This window comes from Gossypium arboreum, chromosome 5 (assembly GCF_025698485.1).
Source record: "Gossypium arboreum isolate Shixiya-1 chromosome 5, ASM2569848v2, whole genome shotgun sequence".
Lineage (NCBI taxonomy): Eukaryota > Viridiplantae > Streptophyta > Magnoliopsida > Malvales > Malvaceae > Gossypium > Gossypium arboreum.
In genome coordinates, this window is record NC_069074.1 from 3,660,479 (window position 1) to 3,681,422 (window position 20,944).

Genomic DNA, 20,944 nt, shown 5'->3' on the forward strand with positions numbered 1-20,944 from the left:
GAGATGATATTTAGGACCTAATTGTGAAAAAGTTGTGAATTGAAGGTTTTTGTTGAAATTAAGAATATAAAAGGTTTTGAAATAGTTTATAATGATAAAATAAAGTGTTAATTGAGAAAAATTAGTTCAATTGATGGGTGAATTGAGAAGGGACTAAATTGTGAAAATTGTAAATTTTGGGGTAAAAGTGCAATTTCGAAATTTGAACAGCATAAATTGTGAAGTGAAATAGAATTGAAATGGATGCTAATGAAGGAATGATTTTATAATTATAGATCAAGAAAACGAACTGAATCGTGGAAAGGAGAAAATTCAATAATAGTCCCTGAATTTCTACGACTTTTACAAATTAGTCCAGGTAAGTTCATATGACAAAGTTCAATGTTTTGATATGAAAATATTATGATTGTTAAAGTATTTTATTGTTGATGAATACTATCAATTTGCATTAACTAATGAATAATGTGTAACTAAAAGTACAAATTAGTAGGAACAATGGATTTGAGTGCTTCTATTCTGTGACCCTGATGAGTTGACGAAACATATGTAACAAGTGTGCCCGTTTAAGACCATAGCTGGGCTATGGCATCGGTGCAATGTGATAATGTGACTCCGTATAAGACCATAGCTGGGCTATGGCATCGGTATAATGTGATAATGTGATTCCGTATAAGACCATGTTTGGGATATGGCTTTGGTATGATATGTGAACCGTGTAAGACCATGGCAAGGCTATGGCTTCGGTGTGTGATGCGTATCAATGTGAAAGTCCATGGTTTACTATGGCAATGTGATAATGAAGCACTCAATTCCCTTATTGTTCCCTAATTTGACAATGAAATAAATGAGAAATGGGCCTAAGGGAGTTAAATTGTGAGTTGCCATATGGAAATTATTCCAATGAGTTATTAATGAAATTGTGATTTGGAGGATGAAATAGTTAAACTAATAGATATATGATTGTGTACGATATTTGATATGATTTGTGTTTATATGCCTATGAGCTTACTAAGCTTCAATAAGCTTACTTGTGTGTGTTTAATATTTTTATGTAGATTGACTTGAAGTGAAGTGGGTAGATCGGATCAACACAACAGGGCACACTATTCAGATCAATTCCGGTAGTTTTTGTTTTATGTTTAAAGATTTATATGGCATGTATAGAGTTTGAATGAATTGAAGTAAAGATGTTATAAACTAGTTAACAATATTTGTACTAAAATAGTTTTCAGTAAGTAGCAGTAGTTTGACTTTGAAAAATCACTAAAAATAGTAGAAATGGAATTAAATAATGAATAAATTATGGAATCGAATCTTGATGAGTCTATTTTCATATGGAAGAAGCAAAACAGGTATATGAGCTATATTTTATGAGATGTTTAAATTTTTGAGAAACAGGGCCAGAGCGATTTCTGGATCCCCTGTTCTGACTTTGGAAATTCACCATAAATTTTACAAAGATAATTAGAAGTCATACTTTATATGTACAGATTCCTTATTGAGTCTAGTTTTATTAGAGACAAACGGCATAGTCATTGAAGCTCTTTACAGAGAGATATCTGATTCGTAATACACAAAGGTCAGAGTAGTCAAACCCTGAAACAGGGGAGACTTTAAATAATAAACTGTACTAATTGGCTTGACCAAAAATTCTAGAAAAAAATTGGTAAGTAGATATATTAGTATAAACACAGAGAAAATTTACGGATTTGGATTTCGAGTTTTATAACTCGAGATATGAATTATTTAGCAACTATGACACAGTTGGACAGCTTGTCTGAAAAGTATTATATAAATTATCTAAATTTGGTTAAGTGCTCAAATAAGTTTAGTAGTGCCTTGTGCTCGACTCCGGCAACGGTCTCGGGTAAGGGGCGTTACAACCCGGATGAATAGACTACTTACTATTATGAGCTTCAACAAGAATATCATTTTTCAATTTTGGATTATTCGGAACACAAATTCTATTACGATAACGCAACATACCACCATCATCAACGCTATATTCCGAACTCAAATTATCCTGAACTGTTTGTCGTTTCAGCACTAGTTTTGGATCATCACTCTGTAATTCACGGATCCGTTGAAGGAATGTAGATTTTGCTTTCAATTCTACTAATACTGAGCCATCTTCATTAACAGACAAATGAACATTCATTGCTCGAAGTGCAAACAATGATGATTTTCGACTAAGTGCATCAGCGACTACATTAGCTTTCCCCGGGTGATAATCAATAATAAGATCATAATCTTTCAATAGTTCGAGCCACCGTCTCTGTCTCAAGTTCAGCTCTTTTTGTGTCATCAAATATTTCAGACTTTTGTGATCGGTATACATATAACTTTTTTCCCCATATAAATAATGTCTCCAGATTTTTAAAGCAAACACAATTGCGGCCAACTCTAAATCATGGGTAGGATAATTTTTCTCGTACGGTTTTAATTGTTGAGAAGCATATGCCACTACTTTCCCTGATTGCATTAAAACACAACCCAAACCATTTAAAGATTCATCACTATACACAACATATGGTATACCTGATTCTGGCTGAGTTAACACTGGAGCTTCTGTCAACATCTTCTTCAACTGGTCAAAACTTTGTTGGCACTCTTCAGACCATACAAATTCAACATTCTTCTGAAGTAGTCGAGTCATCGGTAAGGCAATCATTGAAAAATTTTTAACAAATCGGCGGTAGTATCTCGCTAATCCCAGGAAACTTCGCACTTCTGTTACGTTCTTTGGAGTTTTCCAATTTACCATTGCTGACACTTTACTTGGATCTACTCGAATTCCTTCAGCTGAAACAATATGACCTAGAAATCCAACCTCATGTAGCCAAAATTCACACTTGCTGAACTTTGCATACAACTGCTTCTCTCTCAAAGTCTGTAACACACTTCTCAAGTGTTGTGCATGATCAGGCTCGGTCTTCGTATAGATCAGTATATCATCAATAAATACAACCACGAATCTATCCAAATAAGGTTGAAAAATCCGATTCATCAAGTCCATAAATGCAGCAGGGGCATTAGTTAAACCAAATGGCATTACCAGAAACTCATAATGACCATACCGAGTTCTGAAGGCAGTTTTTGGTACGTCACATTATTTAACTTTCAGCTGATAATACCCAGATCGAAGATCTATTTTTGAAAACACAGCAGCACCTTTCAATTGATCGAACAAATCATCAATACGGGGCAAAGGATATTTATTCTTGATTGTAACCTTATTTAATTGTTTGTAATCTATACACAATCTCAACGAACCATCTTTCTTTTTCACAAACAAAACAGGTGCACCCCAAGGAGATGTACTCGGTCTAATAAACCCCTTATCTAACAATTATTGCAACTGAGTCTTTAACTCTTTTAATTCAGTCGGTGCCATTCTGTATGGTGTTACAGATATTAGAGCTGTTCTTAGGATCACATCATTCACAAACTCAACTTCGCGATCTGGTGGTAAACCCAGCGATTCCTCAGGAAACACATTAGCAAATTCATTAACAACTAGCAACTGTTTCAATTTTGATTCAAAATCTCGAGTATCAAGAATATAAGCTAAATATGCTTCATTACCCTTCCGTATTAGCTTCTGAGCTGAAAAGGTTGAAATAATTCGGACATTATCTTTCATATTTCCAAACTCAGTCGAAATCATTTCTTCTCTCTGATTTTTCAAATCAATCCATTTCTCTCGACAGTTCACTACAGCGTCATATTTTGTTAACCAATCCATCCCCAGAATAATATCAAATTCCCGAAAGGGTAACAACATCAAATCAGCAGGGAATTCACAGCCTTTCACTTTCAGTGGACAATTACGACATATTAAATTAACCATCACACTTTGACCTAATGGATTAGTGACTTGTATATCATAATTAGTGGACTCAACAGATAATTTCTTTTCAGATGCTAGCATATTGCAAATATATGAATGAGTAGACCCAGGGTCCATTAATGCATAAACAGTAACATCATAAAAATAGAAAATACCAACAATTACATTAGGAGCCGTAGCCTTTTCCCTTGCTCGAATAGCATAGGTACGTGCTGGTGCTCTATTCTCTGATTGACTAACTGGTTCTCTCATACCCGAACGGGTAGCCCTTGTAGCACTGCTCTGGCCCGAACCTCTACTTATTTGGGGAGTGGTTCTCTGTATCTTTTTCTGATCCACTTCATCTTTTTGCAGCTGGGGACAATCTCGAATAAGATGATCAGTAGCCCCACATTTATAACAAGCCCCCATCTTAGTCCTGCATTCACCGAAATGATGTCTTTCACAATATTGGCACTTAGGCCGGAGAGTATTCTGAACACTGCTCACACTTGCTGCAGGTCTATCAAATACCCTGAAATCAAATTGTCTTGATCTACCTCTACCCAATCTTCCCGGCACGGATGTAGTTTGACTAATTTCTTCTCTAGATTTCTTTACCGGCAAATCTGAAAATGACTTAGAAGCACCTCTTTTAAATGACTCTTTATTTTTCCGATCTCGTTGCATTTTTCTATTATATAATTCTTCGAGATTTTGAGCACGGTCTGAAAGAACAACGAAATCCCGTATTTCATTACCCCCAATCATCATTCTAATCTCATCATTTAACCCTTCTTCAAATCTGGTACACATTTCTTCTTCAGTAGGTACAATGTCTCGAGCATATTTGTTGAGGTAGACAAATTCTCTTTCGTATTCAGCCACTGACTTATTTCCCTGCCATAGATCAAGAAATTCTCTCTTTTTCTTCTCTAGATATCTTTTCCCCACATATTTCTTTTTAAACTCGTTCTGGAAAAATTCCCAAGTAAGTTTCTCTGCAGGTACTACAGCTTCCACAGTTTCCCACCAGTTATATGCTTCTTCCTTTAACAATGAGACAGCACATCATAGATAATCCTCCGGAGAACAAGCCATCTGTTTAAAAATTCTTACCAAACTCTGTAGCCAATACTCAGCTGGTCATCATCTGATCTCCCTCGAAATTCCTCAGCTCCAAACTTCCTAAGCTTTTCAATCGGAGAACGTTTACTAGTTTCAATTATTGAAGAAGGTGGAGGAGCAACCGGAGGTACCACAGGTGGTGCAGTAGGGGGAGGAGGTGGTTGAGCCTGACTTCTTTCTTGTATCATCTCCTTATACCACTGATTCATAACTCCATAAACCATATTTTTAAGTTCTCGTTCTCGCATCATAGAAATTGGAATATCACTACTTGTTCCTTGTTCAGAAGTCTGCACTCTACTGTTAACTTTCTCCTGTTCAGTACGTTCAGATCTATCTGACATCTTTATAATCGAAGAATATCTATAAAAATGACAAATATTAGATCGGATCATACACATCACACTATCACAGATTTATATGGCATGTATTTCTAAACACTTTACATGTAACACATGTTCCGAGAACCGGCTAAACCGGGCTTTGATACTACTAAATGTAACACCCCTTACCCGTATTCGTCGCCCGAATAGGGTAGGAGGCATTACCGGAGTTTACCGAATTAATTTTCCATTAATACGAGTTAAATACTATTCATTTACTAAAACATGTCATGGCGTCCTTTAGATGAGCCTCCAAAGCCCAAAACATACTTCGAGACCAAACCAGAATTAAATCGAAACCATAGGGAATTTTTCGTAAAATCCCAAAGTTTTATTTTTTTTATTTTTTTATTTTTTTGCTCAATATAACCCCTTTATAAATATGTACGACCCGAATTTTACCGTTACAGAAAAAGTGTATTTTCGGGTCTCCGTTTCTGAAAAATGGATTCGTAAATATTTATTAAAAATATTTACGAAGTCAATTGAGTGGTTAATTAGAGTTTAATTAAGTAAATTTAGTTTAATTAAGAGTAATTAGGAAAATGACTAAATTGAATAAAGGATGAAAGTTGAATTGTAGATTAAAAGAAAATGAAGAGGACCAAAATGGCAATTATGCCATTTGTCCTAAGTGAGTGACATAAACATAAAAATCGAGATTTTTATGTGTTAAAATATATATTAAATTATTATTATATTATAGTATATTATATTATATATTATATTATATAAATAAGTAAAGAAACATAAGAAACAGAATGAAAGTAAACGAAACAGAGAAGAAACAGGGAGAAAGAAAGAAAGAAAAGAAAAGGAAAATTTGGGTTTCAAGGCTCAAAGTTTAATTTGGTAAGTCAATTAAGTAATTTCTTCTTAAATTTTGATGTTTTAGAAGCTTTGGAACAAGACTTTGATGAAATTAAGTTGATATTTTGAGAGTTTATAGATTTTCAAGTATAGTTCATGTTGAATAAAATAGTGAATTAAGGGTTTAATTGAGTAAATTTCAAGCTAGAATTGATAATAGGATCAAATTGTAAAGTAAGTTATAAGTTTTATGTTGTAGGGACTAAATTGATGAAATTTTGAAATTAGGAAAGTATGCTGGAAATTTAATATTTAAATGAGAGTATGGATGAAATTTGAATAGAAATAAAGTATGAATTAAGATAGAAAAGTAAGTGAATTTAGTTAGAATTAAATTGAAATTAAAGTAAATCAACATTTTTGTACTAAGACTATTTTGGACAGCAGCAGTAGTCTAAGTTTGAAAAATCACCAAAAATTGTAGAAATTGAATTAGAGGATGAATAAAATATGAAATTAAATACTATTGAGTCTAATTTCTTATAGAAGAAATGATATAAGCAATTGAATTGTAAATTATGAGATATAATGAATTTTGTGAGACAAGGTCAGAATGAATTCGGGTTCCCCTGTTCTGACTTTGGAAAATCACCAAAAATTGAATAAAAATAATTAGAGGCTTAAAGTTATATGTTTAGAATCCCTAATGAGTCTATTTTCATTACAAATCAACGAGAATGTTATCCGAGTTCTGTACTGTGAGCTAATTAATTTTAGTGAAGAAGGACGAAACTGTCAGACAGCAGAATAGGGTGAATTTAAAGAATAAACTGTACTTAATGGCTAAACCAAAAATTCTGAAAATTTTATTGTAAGAAGATTTGTGAGTCTAGTTTCAGGAAAAATTAGCGGATCTTAATTTAGAATTCTATAACTCAAGATATGAATTAGTAATGTATTAATGATTATGAATTGTATTAATTTCGTAGTCAATGTGGTACCGAAATCTCGGCTAAGAAAGGACAAGACAAAGTCAACGGAGTTAACTCAAAATTACGGTTTGTATTTCTATAATCCAAACCTAATACTTAATTGTTGAATTTATTTCTTAATATGTATATTAAGTGTTTTGAAGTAAGAATTATTGTGTTTTGCAAATGAAATGGATTGATATAGTATGTGATGAATTTATTGAATTTATATTGATGGAATTGGCGTATATATATATAGATATATATATTGAATATTGAATATATATTGATTATTTGAATTGAATTGAAATATAAATTGTTTGAAAATTTTAAATATGAGATTTGTGATATTTGGATATTTGTTATTGAAAAGTGAATTGAATTGTATTGAATTATGAATTTATGTGATTAATTAAAATGTGTATTGATTGAAAAAATTGAAAAGTGAATTGAATACCCTATTAACAGTATCGGGCTGAGTCGGATATAGTTGGCATGCCATAGGATTGGAAGTGTTCAGGGATTCTTCGACCTCGAGTCGATGAGACACTGGTGTCACTATATTTCTTCGGATAGATTCGATGAGGTACTGGTACCAACTTTACTTGACTAGGCCGATGAGACACTGGGTGTCAAATATTGCTTCGAACTATCCGATGAGGCACTGGGTGCCATATTGGTGTGTTTGGTTGGATCCGTGTATCCGCCAAGGTCCGAGTCTTGTTAATAGGGGTAAATAAGTGAAAAGATAAATCGAGTGAATTTGATTGATTGAGCTATTGGAATGAAATGAGAAATTGAATTGAGAATTAAAATTGAGATATGAGATTGAAAACATGAACCAAAAGGTTCATGAAATGAGTGAAGTTCATATGGATGATGATTGATGTTAGAATGAATTAAAATGGTATATTGTTAAGAAGTAAAGTGTGAAAACAAGTGAATTGTGAATATATTGTATAGAATTTATACGGTAAGTAAGTGAAAAGAATTGAACAAATATGTTATTGTGTTTGTTATATGACTTGTATAGAATTTATATGGTAAGTAATTGAAATTTTATCTATAAAACAAATAAATGAATACTTATAATTGTTATTGTGATTTTAAGTTTAATTGTTATATTATTAAGTGTTCGGATTATGGAAATACCACTGAGTATACCATACTCAACAGACGGTTTGTTTCGTGCGCAGTCTAGTAAAGATAGAACGTTGAATCAAGATCCCGATTCGATCCCGAATTCATTAAGGTAAAGTGTGTTAACTATTGGTAATGGCATGTACCAAGGATGTTTTATGAGAGTAATTTAGGTTGTAGATGTACTCATGAAATGAGTAAATTATGGTTGGCAACGGTATGTAGTATGAATTTTGAAATTTACTAAAATTCGTAGTGATTCTAAATTAGTCCCTGAATTGAATTTACTGTTCATATTGGACCGCGAGGGCCCATTAAAGGGACGACATCTTAAAACTAGGATGTGTGTAAATATTTATTTTAATTAATGACCGAAATTGGATTGTACTGACTGGTAATGTCTCATAACCCTGTTTCGATGACGGTATAGGGTTAGGGGGCGTTACAAAATATCTAACCTTCCCTACAAATTTTAAAACCGAGACCAATCCAACCAACCAATTCATTTCAATCAATTTGATACCAAATTATACTACTATTATAATTATACTATTTAACATATTCATCATTCTTTACTTTAATGTATATTTCTTAAACAAGTCTTAGTATTTATATAATCATCAAACCTTATACATGCCATATAAATCAAAAAGAAATTTACAAAAGCTACCGGAGATAATCTGGATAGTGTGATCCTCTGTGTTGATCCGATCCTCCTTATACTTCCACGTCAATCTACAAGAGACATTGATTACACTCATGTAAGCTTATAGAAGCTTAGTAAGTTCATAGGCATAAAACATAAATCTTAACAAATATTTATACACTTATACAATATACACAATTATTAAGTTCACCTGTCAACCACAGCCATTGGTGAGTTCCCTTGTATAAACTTACTACTACTTATCCATTTTCTTTAATCCTTTTGGGCCCATTTGTCACATATCATTCTTTTACCAAATTAGGGAATGGTTACGGAAAATTGAGTACTTCACTTTCACTTTGCCATAGTATAACTATGGTATTGCATATGATCACTTATCACCTTTTGAAGTCATAGTCCTGCCACGGTCTTACACTGATCACATTTATCACTTGTTACTGATCAGATAAGTGTAGCTAAAACTACCACTTATCACTTATCACTTGTCACTGATCAGATAAATGTAGCTAAAGCTACCACTTATCACTTGTCGCTTGTCGCTTGTCACTTATCACTGATCAAATAAGTGTAGCTGAGGCTACCACTTATCACTTGTCACTGATCAGAAGTACTCAAATCCGACATTCCGCTCAATTTAACCATTTATTCGATTTTCGTGTTGTTATTTTATTCTCTATTTATCAATAAATATATTTCATCATACATATTACATTATATAATTCATAAAATTAACATATAATCATTAAACTTCAACCATATGAACTTACAGGTCGATTTACAAAATTTGTGAAAGTTCGGGGACTAATCAGCTACTTTTCTTTTCCTCGACTTGCTTCGGGTTCTCGATCTATCATTGTAAAATCATTCACTTATCAGTATTGACTTCATCTTCAACCCGCTTATAAGTAATATTATATATAATTTCATTATTTACTTATGTATATTCCAATGCTGCCCATCAGTGCCATAGTCACTAAATTATTTTTATCTTTAGCTACAGAACTCCAAATTAGGATCCGCTAATTTTACCTGAAACTAAACTCATATATCTTCTTATCATAAAGTTTTTAGAATTTTTTATTTAGCCAATAAATACATTTTATTCTTTAAAGTCACCCCTGTTCTGCTGTCTGACAATTCCAACCCTTCTTCACTAAAAATTAATTATCTCTTTGTACAGAATTCGGATGATTTCCATGTTTGTTTCTATTGAAAATAGACTCATTAATGATTTTAAAAATATAAATTTAAGCCCATAATTATTTTTCTCCAATTTTTTATGATTTTCCAAAATCAGAACAGGGGAACCCGAAATCATTCTGACATTGTCTCACAAAATCTATTATATCTCATGATCTACAATTCCATTGCTTACACCGTTTCTTCTATGAGAAACTAGACTCAATAAGATAAATGGATAATGAATGTAGACCGAATTAAATGGTAAAAATTTATAAGATATGAAGTGAAGTTAAGTGATTGAATTACTATGAAGTTAAAAGCTAAAGCTCGAATATATATATGAATGACAAATATTATTGTTTTATTGATTTACGAAATTACTGTAAAAGTTACATGGTTTTAAGCAAATATTATATTTTTTTTATATATACTATTAAGTATTTAGTTTATAGAAATACCACTGAGTTTATACTCAGTGTACGGTTGTTTCCGTGCGTAGGTTAAGCTAAAGAAAGATCGTCGAGTCAGCATCCAAAGCCGATCCCGAACTCAACAAGGTAAAATATGTTAATTGTTGATAATGGCATGTACCTAGGCTATTAAGTTAATAGAGTAAAAACGTTCAAGAATGGTTTAAAGACGTTAGATCATAAAATGAAATATACATGCTTGAAAGTTAATATAAATAAGTTGTTTAAAATTGTACACAAAAATTTTAAGTCAATCTAGACTATGGTACCACTGAGAGTACATTGGTTGAATGTTTTATTGTCAAGTTGGGTTAGCATTAAATATGTTTAATCGAGTTTTAATCATGTTGAAAGTCGTTAAAAATGTTATCTTAAAGCTTAAGTTTTTACAGGGTTAGTAACTTGCAAAACGAAGCTCATCATAGGTCCACACGGTCAGGTCACACGAGTGTGTAATCAGATCGTGTGATACACACGGCTCGCACACGGGCGTGTCGTTAGGCCGTGTGTCTTCTGTACCCAAAATGTTCTTCAGTTAGTAAATTGGAAATGCTACACGGGCTAAGCACACGGGCGTGTGCTTTGGCCGTGCGAAATTAACAGATTCTAAAGAAAAACAACACGGTGTTCCCACACGGACGTGTAAGAAGGGTACACGGGCGTGTCCCCTAGATTGCACGGGCGTGTGACATTGTTCACGAAAGGGAATTTTTAAGTTTTCACGAAAATTTTTATAAGCTTCCGATCAAACCCCAGTTGGATTCAAATGTTTATAGTAATCAATATAAGCCCATTTAAGATACAAAATGACATAATTTTAATTTATGTATCATAATTATCCCTATTTAATGCTTAAAAGTATTGTAAAGACTGGTAATACTCCGTAATCCTGTTCCGGCGACGGGACGGGGTTAAGGGGGTGTTACATGGGTCATGGACACGGGCGTGTGTAAGGCCGTATGAAAACCCCTGTAGGTTCGAATTTGGAATTTAATTCACACGGGCTCAGGGCACGGGCGTGTCCCCTTATGCTTAGGCCTTGTGAACCACATGGGCCTTTGGCAGGGCCAGGTCAACAGGGCCATACGGACGTGTGCCCTGTTTTAAGTGACATTTTTCAAAGTTTTCAAAGGCGTTTGAATTAATTCTAGATAGTTTCAAAAGCTCAATTTAGGCCTCGTAGGCCCATATTAAGAATCTCACTAAGATTGAAACGTTTTAAATTCGATCACATTTTATGATTTGAAATGATTGTATGTATGCGTTTAAGTCAAGTAATGCCTCGTGCCCAATCCCGGCCTCGGACTCGGGTAAGGGGTGTTACAATAAAAGCGGTCCTTTTTGTTTTATTGTTTTATCTTTTAATTACCTAGTTTTCGAATTTTTCTTTACCAACTTTACTATTTGTCATGATTACAAATCCATGCTTATCTACTATCACTTGACCTAATTTCTGAATTTTCTTTTAGCAGCTTTACTATTTGTCATGATTATAAATTCATGCTTATCCACTATCACCTTTAATGGTCTAATTACCATATAAGGACCTCTACATTTAAGTTCAATAGCTATTTAATACATTTAGCTAATAGGACACAACTTTCGCACTTTACGCAATTTAGTCATTTTTATCAAATTGAACATGTAAATGGTAAAATTTCTTAACGAAATTTTTATATCATATCATTGTCATGCTGTAGATAATATAATAATATAAAAATCAATTTTTCTACATCAAATTTGTAGTCTTGAAACCACTGTTCCAATTTTACTAAAAATGAAGGTTCTGTTACTAACATGTTCACTTCCATTGTGGGTAATGTATTTGGGTTCAAAGCCCTGCGCGCTCTACGTCTAGAGGATCTGCGAATCCCTACTGCTTATATTAAAACTTTTCAAGGCCCGTCTCATGGCATCCAGGTTGAAAGAGATAAATTGAACAAGTATGGTCGCCCCCTATTAGGATGTGCTATTAAACCTAAATTTGGGTTATCCGCTAAGAACTACGGTAGAGCAGTTTATGAATGTCTACGTTTAAATTATAGATGAAAACAAGGAAAACAAAAAATGTGTATAAAATTTAAAATAGTAAATTTTCAAAAATATATCTAAATTCTTGAAAAGTTTAAAAATCAATAAATATGTAAAAATATTTCTAGAAAGCTGAGAACAAAAATTCAAAAAACACAGTATTTTAGAAAATAAGAATTTTAAAAATAAAAATATATAAAGTAAGAATTAAATGGAAAAATTAGAAGTACAAAGAAAAAAGATATTGTTCCTTAATTATCAGAAAAAATAAAAACTCCAGCCGGAAAATCCCCTTTCCATAAAGGGAAGCGAAGAACCCTGAGTCTTTGTTACAACAAAGCTCAATTATTAAAAACAGGAAAAGCCCAATCGACCCCGAGAAAGCTGAGCCCACAAGGCCCAGAACATTCTTCTATTGTATGAGTTTTGAAAACCCAAAACTTTTCCTTACCCACAGGTTGCAGTCTTTTGATGAAAAAAGCAACCATGATTAGAAATATACTTCTTTAAGATCTATGTTTTCACTTATGAAATTAAAGATTGATTTTTGATGAACTGCAATGATTTTGCTTCCAACGTCTCTACATGCAAACTTCAATTCCAACACCCAAGCTTTTGTTTTTTCTCCGTACAATCGCAACATCGGCCACCGGCAGCTACAGCACTCAAAGTGCTGCGTCGGAACGCGGCTTCCTTACCCTTCTCCATTCTTGCAACACATTCTCAAACCTCCTCCAACTCCAAACCCAAATTCTCAAATTGGGCTTCCATAACAACCCTTTAATTCTCACCAAATTTATAGCCAAATCCTCTGACCTCAACTCCATTCATTACGCTCATTGCTTCCTCTTTTCACCCCATTCCAACACCGATTTCTACGATGCTTTCCTTTTTAACACTATTATCAAAGCTTATGCTCAATCTGGGGACTTGAAGCTCAAAGCTTTATGGGTTTTCAAATTGATGCTTGAATGCCAAGTTTTGCCTAATAATTTTACGTACCCTTTTGTTTTAAAGGCCTGTGCTGGCATTGGGGACTTGAATTTAGGCAAGTCCGTTCATGGATCATTGTTAAAATTTGGTTTTGATGGGAATAATCATGTTTTAAACACATTGGTACACATGTATTGTAGCTGCAAAGGAGGGATTGAGATTGGTCGTAAACTGTTTGATGAAATGCCGAAAAATGACTCAGTTCCTTGGAGCGCTATGATTGGTGGGTATGTTCGTTTGGGGCGATCGAATGATGCAGTTGACTTATTTAGGCAAATGCAGATACAAGGTGTTTGCCCTGATGAGATTACAATGGTTGCTGTTTTGTGTGCTTGTACTGATTTAGGTGCACTTGAACTAGGGAGATGGGTTGAGTCTCTTATTGAAAAGAGAAAACTGAACAAATCTGTAGAGCTCAATAATGCGCTTATTGATATGTTTGCCAAGTGTGGTGATGTTGACAAAGCTTTGAAATTGTTTAGGACCATGAATGAGAGAAGTATTGTTTCTTGGACCTCTGTCATTGTTGGTTTAGCCATGCATGGGCGTGGATTGCAGGCTGTCTCTTTATTTCAGGAGATGATAAGAGATGGGGTTGAACCAGACGGTGTTGTTTTCATTGGATTGCTCTCTGCTTGTAGTCATTCTGGATTTGTTGGGGAAGGAAAGGAATTTTTTGATTTGATGAAGAAGGAGTTTGCTATTTTGCCTAAAATCGAACACTATGGATGCATGGTAGATATGTTATGTAGGGCAGGACATGTTAGAGAGGCAGTGGAGTTTGTTCAAAAGATGCCTATTGAGCCAAACTCTATTATTTGGCGAACATTGGTAAATGCTTGCCGTACACACAGTGAACTCAAGCTAGGAGAGAGCCTTGCCAAACAACTAATACAAAACGAGCCTACACTCGAGGCCAATTACGTCTTGCTTTCCAATATATACGCAAAGATGTCCCATTGGGAGGAGAAAACCAAGGCTAGGGAAGTGATGGACAAGAAGGGGATGAGAAAGATCCCAGGGAGCACTATGATAGAGCTAAATAATAAGATTTATAGATTTGTTGCTGGAGACATGTCTCATAATCAGTTTAAGGAAATATTTGAGATGGTAGATGAGATGGGGAGAGAAATGAAGAGGGCTGGATATGTCCCTTCTACTTCGGAAGTTATGCTTGATATCGATGAAGAAGACAAGGAAGATAATTTGAATAGGCATAGTGAAAAACTGGCCATTGCTTTTGCTCTTATGAATACTCCACCAGGGACTCCTATTAGGATTGTGAAAAACCTGCGAGTTTGTAATGATTGTCATTCTGCCACTAAGTTTATATCAAAGATTTATAATCGAGAAATTATAGCAAGGGATCGGAGTCGGTTTCACCATTTCAAGGATGGTTTATGCTCATGTAAGGATTTCTGGTAACAAAGGAAAAAGATGAAAAACTATGTTACTCGAGTCTTCTTTAATCACCAAAGTATTTAAAAGTAGTAGAACTCCATTGGAATGGAGAGTTCTTGCCTGTAACATGTTTGGCTGGTTAGTTTAAGGTACAAGAGAAATAAAACAGTTCACTGCTTCTTCTTTTTTTTATGCAAATCCTCGCTTGAATACCATGCTTTAGTAATGAATGCTGACCAAATTTTATCAGAATATAGATGGATATTCCTCAAGGTGAAAGTTAGGTAATCCCAATTAACGATATTGAAGGTTTGAAATGCTGCCAAAATTTTAGGTCACTACTCACTAGCCGACTGGAGGAGACGGGGTGTGAAACTAGTTAAAAGCCTTAAAAAGCAAGTCATTGAATCAATTCATTAACTCAAATTTTGGTTTTCAACCAAGGGTATGAATGAATATGTGAACTTAAAATGGATATCCAAACCTCCCCTCTTTCTCGCCATTTCAGCCAAACTTTACTTGTTAGCCGAAAATTATTCGACAGGGAGCCACTGCCATAGGTAAAATCTGTTCAGATTTTACCAAACCAGCATACAAACTGAAATCATGCTCATAATCACACGCAACCAGGTATTATTCTCCTTGCTGAAAAAGAATCGACTCAACCACTGCAAACAACTACAAGGAATCCCTTGCAATCTTCTTTATTTTAAGTGTCTTTGTTCCATTTGATTCACCATGATTATCCATCAGTAACATATAAAGCATTACTAGTTTCCGTAATAGGTAAAATCGTTTTCATTCACCAACAACAAGTTTATGCGGCACAAACTCTTTAGTATAGTGGTAAGTGCACCTGCGCACCAGCATCAAGTCAAAATCATAAGCGTGAAACTGGAAAAATATAAAGCTTTGGGATTAAATTATGATCTAAGAAGCCCACTTTAACTACCAAACTCCATTTTATCTTAGGAAGATTCAACCGCTAGTTCCCAACGACAGGGAAAGAAAGGATCCTTTTTGAGCATCTAATGCCCCTTTTGCCTTTCTTTAATCTAGGATGGTTTCCTCCATGGCAGGACCAAATATTTTTAATGCGAGTAAACTGTGGTGAGAAAATATCAGACTGAACAATCCTTATAACAATCTCCGGCAACTCCCAGAACACGGTTGCGGTTTTCCCAAATCAAATTCAAGGAATTGAGAAACCAACCCATACCAAAAGCCATGGGGGACACAAGTAGCACAACAGTCTACAAGAGGAACTAGCTCAGTGTTGAAAAAATGAACCATAAACTCATCTTTTGCATAACTAGATACAAAAATGTCTGGTGCCTGCTGATCTTTTCTTTTGGCACAAAAGAGACTATATTAGAAAAAAAGCAGTTTCAATATTAGATTGAGTTTACGTCACATATTTGGACTGATTTCAGGGTAAATCTAATTTGTCACAGTACTATGTCATGCCAAACCTAGCTAACATGTAGGAATCAGTACGCAAGAGGGCGATTTCAAGGTAATCCAATTCTCATGGTATATTTGGACTGATTTCAGGGTAAATCTAATTTGTCTCAGTACTATGTCATGCCAAACCTAGCTGACATGTAGGAATCAGTACGCAAGGGGGCGATTTCAAGGTAATCCAATTCTTATGAACGTCATGCCAAACCTTGCTAACATGTAGGAATCAGTAAGCAAGCTGCGTTATTAGCACTGCCATTGACAACACTTTCTCTAGTCCCTCATTTGTGCTTCAGAATCATTATATATCTCAGAATTCATAACCCTCCCAAGACCTAAATTTAAAACTAAGGGGGAAAAAACAAATCGAAAAGAGAATCTACAAATTAGAACCAACGTATGTTATTAATCAAGCTGTGAGCGAAACATTGAGCAAAAAAAAGAAACCAGATAATAAGAAAGAAACATATATAAAATAAAATAAAAAAGCATTAAAACCCCGTGAATGGAAGGAGTACCTACAGTAATATTTGTCAACATCCCAAAAGGAAGAAGACATAAAAATTAAATAAAAAACAACAGAGTACAGGGCATTTTAGATTGTTCTTCCTCTACTAACATACATTAACCTGTGAAATAAGCAACATATGTGAATCACAATCCCCTGGTATTACTAAGAAATGAACATAATAACTAGTCTATGGAACGGAGGCCTAAAAACACAACATACCAAAACCCAAATGCAGCCAAATGGGGCAAAAGAAATCCGATCCCCTCATTTCCTTTTGCCCTTAAATGCAAACCTTCACGATCATCATCCCAACCACTCTCCCTTTAGCCCTTATCTGCTACCTCCTTCCATATCTCATATCCTAAAATTAACCGCCGACAAGATCTAATTCTGAGATTCGCTCTTTTTGTCAGTTCCCTCACTTTCCCTTTCCACCAGCAACCTCCCACCTTCCTCATCAGCTTGTGCAGCCTTCTTTTGTGCTTCTTTCGCCTTTAAAGCCTGTAACTTGGAATGATTATAATAGGCAACACCCAAGAATGCCAGACCATACCCAAACAAGTTGATGGGTGTTACGGTATCCTTAATAACAGACCATGAGAATGCAATCAACAACCAGTCCTTGACAACCCCAGCTACATTCATGGTCAAAGCAGAAGTCTTTCCAACAAGCAAGAACACAGCTAGATTAAGAGCAAAAGCACATAAAGAATTGGTCCCAAAAATGACGAAATCGAAGTGGAAACTGGATGTCTCTTTCAAAACTGGGAGCTCAACAAAAATCCATGGCACCAACAAGAAAACGAAACAGCATGGCGCAACATAATACAGAGAAGTAATCGGATTCAAGGTGATCCCTTTAGAAGTAAGCAAGATCTGGATCATAACCAACCTGGTAGCCTCAAAAGCAACGGCTCCCAGCTGCAACATCACTCCCCAGGTATCAAATTTAGCTTCACCATAAGCAGCAATAGCGACCCCTAAAGAGATCGACAACATGTTGGCCATAGTGTCAGTCTTAAAGCCCTCTTTTTTAAAAAGAACCCCAATGGAATAAACGGCAACAGGCATCAGGGCTTTGAGCATCTGAATAAAGGAAACAGACAAGTAAATGTAAGCGGAGTTAGAGAGCCAGAGGCTGAGAGAGTAAAGAGCACCGATGGGGACAACGGAGGAGAGATAAAGCTCTCGAGACATGGAAACGGGCTCGACGACTTTGAAGACTTTGATGAGGAGGAAAGCAAGGGTGGCACAGAAAGACATGTGAATCATGGTTAGAGAGATGGGGAAAGGCCAATTGTACATCTTCTTGTCGAGGATGTATTTGTTGTAGACGATGACGGTGAAGCTGAGGAAGATCCAGATTGCAACATAGGTGTAAGAGAGAAGGATCTTCTTGATGACGCCGTCGCTCAAAGACCCGCCCTTGCCCATTGTGTGTGATTTGGTTGATTGGGGAGATACCCAGATGGGGGAAAATGGTGGAGGAGGCGGCGGTGGGAAAGGGTGAGGGTGAGGAAGGGGTCAGAGCGGATTATAGGGAAGGAGTTTTCTCTGTTTTGACTTTTTGTGTGTGAGCGATCGACTGATGAAAAGATCTGGTTTTTAACGTGGCAAATATGGTAACTTCCTTCGGCTGTTTCCGTCTGTCGATTGGGCCTCTTCTTCTTGGGCTTTTCCATGTTTTCTCTTTTCAAAAATATTATCCTAATAATTTATTTGCATTCTACCTTTCAAACTCACTGATTCGTGGACTGAACTTGTAATTTTTATATCAATAAATTGGAAATTATTTTTTTGATAAATTCCTAAATTACAAATTTTCACTTTTAATCTCGTAACTTCATTTTTAAGTCGAGAAAGAATGGAGTTTTCATTTCATAAAATACAGCAATCAATTTAATTTCCGCCACTGCATCAGAAGCGTGGTAGAAAATGACTTTACGTTGTTACACTTATTTACGGATAACGCTATAGTACCAACTCTAACAAAGTCTCACCCTAAATTAGGCTTTTTGTTGTAACGCCTATTTTTCATGTTTGTTGAATTTTTAAACATGAATTCTTACATTAAATATTTGTCCGTGAATAATTTTAGTATTATAATAATAAAATCTAATCCATCTTTTTGCCATTTTCAATTCAAACGAATATGTAATTTGGATAGGATTATGGATCAATTATACTTAGCTTCCATTTCTCATGAATAAGTCTAAAAATTACTTCACTATTTCAATTGAGAACCAAAAATCACTTTAATAATTCCAGCTTGTTAAATTTAATGATTTCGCTAATTATAATCTTGTAACAACCTAATTTTCAGTGGTGTCGAAACAATGATTCGAGATCACTAAATCCGACAAATGAGTAGGAAATATTATTAATTTAGTGAGTATAAGTTAAATGTGAAGTTAGGAAAAATTTTGAAATAGTGAATAGCGTACTAAAATAAATATTAAAATAATTAGAATCGAAAATGAGGTATCGAGACCTCAAGAATTTTAAATCGAGCCATAAATATTTTTATAAATTTTTATGGAGTGTTAATATGTTAGTATTAAAGTTTCGTCAAGAAATTTTAAAGTTCTGATAGTTAATTAAACAAAAAGGACTAAATTGTATCAAATGTAAAATTGTGGGAAATGATTAAATAGCTTAATTAATAAAAGAAAGAGGGTTTAAAAGGAAAATAGACCCAAGGTCTATTTGGGCTTGACGGCAAGGGCATGAAATCAGCAAGAAAATAAGGAGAATTAAGGGTAAAATTAGAAAATTGTAAAATTTACTTAATAAAGCTAGGACTAAAGTGGAATTATCTAGATTTCTCTTTATTTTTCTGCATTCTCATCAGAAAAACGCCATGGAAGAGTCCTATTAAGCTGGTTTTTTATATTTTTACTTCAAGTAAGTTCAATTCTTGATTATTTCTTGAAATTTTTGTGTTTTTGTGACTTTTACAACTAGGTCCACTTGTTGAATTCATTAGTTTTTGATTCTATGAAAGAAATTGAAAGTTTCTATGCATATTTTCTGGAAGTATATGATGATTTGGCATGGAATTAGAGCTTTAAACTGTTTATATTTTGATTTTATTGAAAGAATTGAATAGAAAGTGAATGTTTGGGACCTAATTGTAAAAGAGTTTGAAGTTAGAGTTTTATGTTGAAATTATGAATTTCAATAGTTATGAAATAACTTATAATGTTTAGGAAAATTATTAATTGAGAAAATTATCTTAATTAAGGGGTTAATTGAGCAAGGACTGAATTGTATGAATTGTGAAATTTGGGGCAAAATGGAAATCAACATTTTGCACTAAAACTTTTTTGGACAGCAGCAGTAGTCTAACTTTGAAAAATCACCAAAAATTGTAGAAATAGAATTAGAGGATGAATAAAATATGAAATTAAAGTTTATTGAGTCTAGTTTCTTATAGAAGAAATGATGTAAGCAATGGAATTGTAAATCATGAGATATGATAAATTTTGTGAGACAAGGTCAGAATGATTTCGGGTTTCCCTGTTCTGACTTTGTAAAATCATCAAAAATTGGATAAAAATAATTAGGAGCTTAAATTTATATCTTTAGAATCCTGAATGAGTCTATTTTCAAAGAAACAAATGGTAACATCATTCAAATCCTTTACGAGAAGATAATTAATTTTTAGTGAAGAAGGGTCGGAACTGTCAGACAGCAGAACAGGAGAGAATTCAATGAATAAACTGTATTAATTAGCACAACAAAAAATAGTGAAAATTTTATGGTAAGAAGATATGTGAATCTAGTTTTATGAAAAATTAGCGGATCTTAATTTGGAGTTTCGTAGCTTCAGATATAAATAATTTAGTGACTATGACACAGGTGGATAGCTTGAATATTCATATAAGTAATTGGTGAAAATTATGGATAATGTTACTTACAAGTGTGTTATTTATACCAAGGATGTGGATGGAGAGGAGGAGGAGGA

The 20,944-nt window shown here is 34.3% G+C and overlaps 2 protein-coding genes and 1 long non-coding RNA gene across 3 annotated transcripts; 2 read left to right on the forward strand and 1 right to left on the reverse strand.

The window, feature by feature from the left end:
• Nucleotides 1-294: 294 nt before the first annotated feature.
• Nucleotides 295-1,222, forward strand: LOC128292810 (uncharacterized). Its single transcript, XR_008282737.1, has 2 exons — nt 295-358; nt 1,056-1,222. It is a non-coding gene; the product is annotated as an uncharacterized LOC128292810 (long non-coding RNA).
• An 11,744-nt stretch (nt 1,223-12,966) lies between these two features.
• LOC108471298 (pentatricopeptide repeat-containing protein At4g21065-like) lies at nt 12,967-15,203 on the forward strand. Its single transcript, XM_017772937.2, has one exon. It carries the CDS (start codon nt 13,197-13,199, stop codon nt 15,027-15,029), a length of 1,833 nt encoding a protein of 610 aa, XP_017628426.1. The 5' UTR covers nt 12,967-13,196; the 3' UTR covers nt 15,030-15,203.
• A 1,792-nt stretch (nt 15,204-16,995) lies between these two features.
• Nucleotides 16,996-18,589, reverse strand: LOC108473738 (probable sugar phosphate/phosphate translocator At4g32390). Its single transcript, XM_017775466.2, has one exon. The coding sequence runs from the start codon at nt 18,409-18,411 to the stop codon at nt 17,362-17,364; it is 1,050 nt and encodes a 349-aa protein (XP_017630955.1). The 5' UTR covers nt 18,412-18,589; the 3' UTR covers nt 16,996-17,361.
• Nucleotides 18,590-20,944: the final 2,355 nt, after the last annotated feature.